Raw genomic sequence first — 6,712 nt, 5'->3', positions numbered from 1 at the left:
TGAAAAAAGTTTTTTTGGGAAAAAAAAAAAAAAAGAGAATGTTTATTTTTTTTTTTTTTTTTCTCCACATTAAATATCTTGTCTTTGTGGGCACCCCGGTGGTCCAGTGGTTAGCGTGTCGACCTCACAGTGCAGAGGTACCGGGTTCAATTTCAGCTCTGGAGTCCCTGTGTGGAGTTTGCATGTTCTCCCCGGGCTTATGTGGGTTTTCACCGGGTACTCCGGTTTCCTCCCACATTCCAAAAACAGGCATAGCAGGCTGATTGAACACTCGAAATTGTCCCTGGGTGTGAGCGCGGATGGTTGTTCGTCTCTGTGTGCCCTGCGAGTGGCTGGCAAACGGTTCAGGGTGTCCTCCGCCTACTACCCGAAGACAGCTGGGAGAGGCTCCAGCACCCCGCTGCGACCCTTGTGAGGATTAAGCGGATCAGACAATGGATGGATGGATGGATGGATGGATCTTGTCTTTGTCGTGTATTCAATTTGCAAATCAGTCTATTCTGTTTTCAGTTCCATTTTACACAACATCCCAACTTCACTGGAATTTGGGGTTTGTACATTGCTGTTGGTTATATGGCTTTCTTTCTATCAAACAATCAGTGTCAATATGTCAAATAATCTACTCACAAAATAATAGGGAGACTGTATTCAGCTTTTGGGTACATTTTAAGGTTAAATCTAAAATGTGCGCTAACTTTTACAGGTGAACTTCATTTGAGCTTCTCGATATATTTGAATGCACATGTCCAAGTGTTCAATATTTCAGTTTTTTTGTTTTTTTCCATAGTTGCTCCTCTCTAACAAAGAGCTGAATCACAAAATCAACAGCATTTTTTTTTTCAATTACTGTTATCATCAATATTATTATGATTTAATTTCCATGGAAATCCCCTCATCCACGTTTTGCCTACCTGCCGATGACACTCTCGAACCCTGGACGCTCAGTGGAAACTTTCTTCTGAGAAGGTTCTGCGTGGCAGTAGAAAGCTTTTGATGATCCATTTCTAAAGTTTTGTCTCGGTCTCACAATGTCCAAATGTGAACAACATCATGAAGAGGATTCTTTAAATACTTAAATACACATGTAAAAATTATGGTGTATTTTTGGTTCATACCGAATTCCACCCTAAAGGCAAATACAAAATAAAAGTTTGTGCCTTGATGGTATCCATAGACGTATTGGATGACTTCAGGCACTCATTCTCAACTGGAAGGTTGGGACCCATCCATTCAACAGCACATTATTTGATGCTTTACACAATTTGTTTCCTCCAAAATACACAGATTTTGTTCAAATTTTATTCTTATAATAGATCTCAACGTTTTTGTGGAATCACGCTGTAATCTTGCCCTCAACTGTATTTGTTTTGCAGAATTTCAGACAAGGATGAAAGATCAAATGACAGGCCAAAAGTCGATGCAACACCCCACAATCTCTAAATCAACTTTTCTATCGTGTGCACAGAATTATTTTAATGGTTTTAGTATTCTCAGACTTAGCAGATGTAAGCAAATGATACATAAAATGTATTGTATGGATATTTAAATGAGTATGTCACTGGACAGAGCTGTTTCTAACACAAATTGGCCGTGACCATACATTGACAAAGAGTGTACAGACAAAAGATAAAATGTAAATGTTAAAAATAACAAAAATAAAAGCAAGTTTTAAGAATTCAGTAACATTAGATGACTTGTATCGCTGAGGGCAGCAAAGAGAGATTAACACTAAATTCAATCAGTAAACATCATTTAAAAGGCAGAGAGATGTGGAGAATTAACGGGTTGGAATCAAAAGATGTACATATGAGTGATTTTTATGCAACCAGCAATACTAACATCTGGTTTCGACAATGGACTGTATGCACGGGAATACATTGAGCCTTTCCCAGGGGGAAAAAGTATTTGCGGTCCCCACATGTCAGGCTACTGGGACGTTATAAGAGGTATAGTCAATAGTTCAGTGCCGTTGCTTTTCAAGGTGGAAACGTCATCAAAAATGGTGACCCATATTACAAAGGAGATGGAAAGCGTAAGAAAACAAATCGGCGATGATTGAAGCTCCAGCTGCTTGGATCCCGATGAGCGAGACGTTCCAATCAGCCGCACTCGTCATGGGGATCGAGAAGCTCTCAAGCCATGAGGAACTTCATCCCGGCCTACTTCTCACTGTTACGTTATTTTTGGTTGTCAATTGTATATTGAGAGCCTCAATTTCGCCGCATCTGCTCCTTACAGTGACAGTAAAGGCTGTCAATTGTATTTGTGTGCACTCTTTCTGACCAGCACTTTGATACAATTGGGGTTGTTTTGGTGGTCTGCAAACAAAGTCGAGTGGAGAGTTGAGAGTCTCGAAGATGAAGCCGTGCAAGTCTCCGTACACATGGACCTGCATGTACTGCGAAACTGGAAATGGAGATGGATGCTATGGAAAGGTACGACGTCATTTACGGTAACTTGACATGATTCCAGCAGACAGTGAGTTGGATGTTGTCATTGTTATTGCTATTCGTTAGCCGAGCGACCGTAAGGTGGCAAACGTGAAAGCAGGACGTGCATACAGTCCATTCCGCAAACCTTTTTGGTTCCAAAAAACGGAATTCATATGTATGAATTCATGCGTATTAAGGTATTAAAATTCAAACCAGCCGATATGATCAGTGCAAACTGTGCAAACTGTTGCACTCTTACAGAACAAATTGGCAGTGGTGATGCGCTGGATAAACAAAACAGCCATAGGGGAGTTGAATCTCTTCTCAAAAGAATTTTGTTCATTGTCAAGTGAAATTGAAGTCGTCAAAACACATTTTGGATGTTATTTGAACAAGCCAGAATATCGGTGGCATCAGGCCAAAACCTCCTATGTCACAATTTTGTAAATGTCATATTTTTTCACAAATATACACCATTGGTCAGTTCACAAGGAGTGATGAATACGAACGAGATATATATATATAGTGCTTCAATTTGGGGACAATTTTCTCATAAATTCTTATGAGAACATCACTGCAGCACCCCTATGCTCACAACTAACAAAGGAAAATGTTCTCGTCTGAAAATGAATTTCGGTGCACTTTAGCTAAATGTATTTAAACGCAATAACCACTAAGTAATAAACGGAGTCGTAATTAAGAGACGTCTCATCTAGTGGCACAAGAACTTGAAACTGCGCAGCTTGCAAAACTATGGTGAAAATGTTCATGGTCTCATACTTGCACCTCCATTTCAACTCCACCGCTTCCCTTGAACTCATTGGCCACGGGAGTAAGAGATTTGCTGGGGTTCAGTGGATATTGCTCAGGTTGCTTCAGCGAGTTGTGGGGCTTGTTTTCTGGGCGACAAAGCTGTTTGAGATTCTGTGAAGACACGTCGCCAAGGAAAAGTCACAAAAATGTACAGGTCATGTCAAGAACAACAAAGAATCAGATATCCTCAGATGGAATTCCAAATTTGGTTACAAACTGGTGAGGAATCAGTTATCCAACGCCAATGTGCAGATCAAAACGAAGAGAAGCCGGAGAAGCTCTGATTCCCGTATCCCGTGGTGCTCTTGGAAGGGTTGAATGTTCAACAGAAAGAGTTTGGACAGAATTCCAATATGATTGAGCAATACGATGGAGACTGTAGATGTAAACTTCATCAACACCTTGATGTTTTGAGCCCTATAACACAGTGGGTGGGGAAAAGGTAATCCGGACTAACTAACTAAATGTCATGTAGTGTTTATCATTTCTTACTCTTAAATTTCCAACCGAAATCAAATGTTATATTAATAATAAATTTTGCAGACATGCACAAGTCGGTCTCTTAAGAGATGAGCTGGACTACGGTGGTGTCATCTGCAAACTTAATGACGGTATTAGAAGCATGAGTCGAAGTGCAGTCATTTATGCTGAGAGAGAAGTGGAAGGGGCTCAAGATACATCCTTGAGGAGAACCGTTGCTAAGTGTGAGCGTGGAGGAGGGATGGCGGCCGACTTTGACGGTTTGTGAGCAGTTTGCCCACTGGCGGATGGGGAGGAAAGGCCAAGGTGCAGAAGTTTAATCACCATGTATTTGTAGTTTCCAATTAAATTGTCTTTGATGGGCTTCTCCATATCTTGAATCGTGCTGCAGTGAACGGTGGAGGTGAGTGTTGAAGAGTTTCAAGTATAAATTATTGGTGGAGCACAGAATGTTTTGACAAGCCACTTTGCCTGTAGCCAATTTACATATTCCGAAGCAGCCTTCACCTGCAACTTCTTACGATTTAGCGTCATTAGCAAAGTGTCTTTAGGTGCCTTTGCCAGGCATGGTACCGATTGTCTGCCAGGCTTTGGTCTCAACATTTACACGTTCCTAGCAGACATGACAGGATCATTTGGCCAAAATGTAGTGTGGTGATAGATTTTAGACTTTTTTTTTTTTTGCTATAGATCTTCTTACAGTCTCTCATTGCAAACTTGATGTGTCATGTATGGGGGGGTGCAGCTGAGTCTCGGAGGCTCAAATGTGCACTCATTTAGCCTATGGAACAGTATGTTCCCTCCCAGCCCGTCACGTACTCATGTTTTCTCACGTTCATGTTTTCTCACGTTCTGTCAAGGCTTTGAAGGAATGTAACATGGACGCAGGTAGCTTTCGAGTCGGTTTGAGCACACTCCAGAGTCATCATTAACGAGGGGTTTGGGGGAGTGGAGGTTAAATACGAAATCAACTTGAGCTTTCTGCCAACAGCTAATTAACTAATCCAACTCTTGTGCCAAAACTCGCAAAAGAGCTCATTAATCTAATTCTCTCTCTCTGTCTGTCTCTGTCTGTCTGTCTGTCTGTCTCTGTCTCTCTTTCAATATTACTTCCTTCCCTTGATGGTTAAGGAGGTGATATGAAAGTAGGAGTTGAACGTCTTTGCACCCCACTGTAATTGACATCAATTCATCGATGATCTTACTGATTCGTCATTGATATATATATTTTTTTCGAACGTTCCCACAGCCCCCAACCGTTTTGCATCACAGGCCAGTGTATTTGTTGTAATTAGTGGGAGCACTGCGCCTTTTTTTTCTTCAACGAGCAGTTAGTCTCATCGAGTGTCCCAGAGTATAACGTTTTGTAAGATGGCACATTGTTGCAGGGCTCCAAAAAAATCTGCATTTCTCGGTTTCATTGTTTCTATTTCACCTGGGCTCTCATTGTATTGGCAGAAAGACATATTTTGCGAGTGACTATGCTGCTACCAGTCTCGTGTTTGGTCAAATATTTCAGCATTATTATAGTCTTCCTTCACAGACCTAACCCCAAGCCTGAGAGTTTTCACAAATATAGGCCCGTGCCTCTTTATCTCCAAATTTCTTGAAAAAAAAAATCATAGCACAATAGATCAATGACGACATAGTTTCTCATAATGTGTTTGAACTATTTCAACGCAGATTCAGGGCAGATTACTGTAAAGGCACGGCCCTCGCCAAAGTGGCGAGTGGCTAATGGCTAATGGGGCTTTTACTAGCTCTGTACACAGAAACCTCTTGACCTCAGTGCCGCATTTGATTCCATCGATCATGAGACACGACTAGATTGCCTTGAAATGTTTATTGTTTTAAGGCTTGAAATTTTTGCCTCAGATTTGATCTGTCAGAGAGGACGCACCGTGTAATTCACGCAGTATTGTAATGTCACCTGCGGAGTCCCGCAGTTGACTGCAGCTCTCACTGTGACGATGACGATACTGAACTTCACTAACTACCCACGCCCCACACAACTGCTGTAATCTGAAGGATCGACCTGTTGAGATTTAACTCTTGATGACCTGATTATATTTTCTTTCTTAACCCTGAAAAAAATGAGATGCTTATTATTTGTCCTGCCAGGCAAAGGCACCTGTCTGTGGTTTTATTGAAGTGCCATTACCCAACGTGACTGTACAAAAAAATCCAGGAGTTATCTTTTGTTCAACTTTTCTCCCAACAAAGACACATCAGGAACTTTTGCTAGAACTTCATCTTCACTGTAACGTTTAAGATTCCCTCCATACTTTTCATGAGTGTCACAAAAGACCGTCATAGTCATGTATTTATCCATCTCACCTTGACTATTGAAACATGCTGATTTCTGGTTTTCCCCAGTCTGGTCCACCTCAGATGTCATTTGAAAGTTTTTTTTCCATGGCTTTGCACCTTTCTAACTTGATAACTATATATGGTATATTATAATAAATCCTTATCTTTAAGCTCACAACATGTTGGTCTTTTGGAGTTGCAGAGAGTGAAAAAGACATCAACAGGTTCAGGGGCATTCCAACTTTGGAGTACAGTACTCTACCCTGGGAAATTAAAGTAGCTTTATCTATCCACACTGCGCCTAGTATGCAGCTCAAACTGCCCCACCCTGGTATAGGGATTTAGGCCTATTATGTATGTATTCGCAGCATATCAACTTACTAAACACCTACAGACAGGCTTCCATATGAGCAAATTCAGAAAACTAAACATGAATGATACCGAAGGTGTCAAAACCAGATGCCACATCAATCTTTAGAATAATAAGTACTTGTAGAGTTTGCCTGCAGCTGAGATTTGGCCCGTCCCCAAGTCCTGTCAGCACAGCGCAATTTAGGCACCTGGCAACTATACTGTCAGCTTCATGTAAGAATTTAATGTAAACTAAATTGCAGTGGAGAGAAGAGACACCACTTGTAGGCGGTTATGATTTTAGTACTTTGATATATATATATATA

At 41.0% G+C, this 6,712-nt stretch overlaps 1 protein-coding gene and 1 long non-coding RNA gene across 2 annotated transcripts in view; both read right to left on the bottom strand.

Annotated features, from left to right (window-relative positions):
- Positions 1 to 2,928: 2,928 nt before the first annotated feature.
- LOC109531455 (sodium- and chloride-dependent GABA transporter 2-like) overlaps positions 2,929 to 6,712 on the bottom strand; it is a 30,166-nt gene continuing 26,382 nt past the window's right edge. Inside the window, exon 15 of the mRNA XM_019895753.1 lies at positions 2,929 to 3,356. Coding sequence (XP_019751312.1) covers positions 3,207 to 3,356 — 150 coding nt within the window. The 3' untranslated portion in view covers positions 2,929 to 3,206. The remainder of the gene's footprint in view (positions 3,357 to 6,712) is intronic.
- Positions 5,045 to 6,094, bottom strand: LOC109531457 (uncharacterized). Its single transcript, XR_002171185.1, has 2 exons — positions 5,297 to 6,094; positions 5,045 to 5,260 (listed from the first exon to the last, which is right to left on the bottom strand). It is a non-coding gene; the product is annotated as an uncharacterized LOC109531457 (long non-coding RNA).

The sequence above is a fragment of the Hippocampus comes genome, unplaced genomic scaffold, assembly GCF_001891065.2.
Source record: "Hippocampus comes isolate QL1 unplaced genomic scaffold, H_comes_QL1_v1.1 scaffold420, whole genome shotgun sequence".
Lineage (NCBI taxonomy): Eukaryota > Metazoa > Chordata > Actinopteri > Syngnathiformes > Syngnathidae > Hippocampus > Hippocampus comes.
Note: the sequence above shows the minus strand (reverse complement) of the source record. Positions and strands in the feature narration are given on the sequence as shown.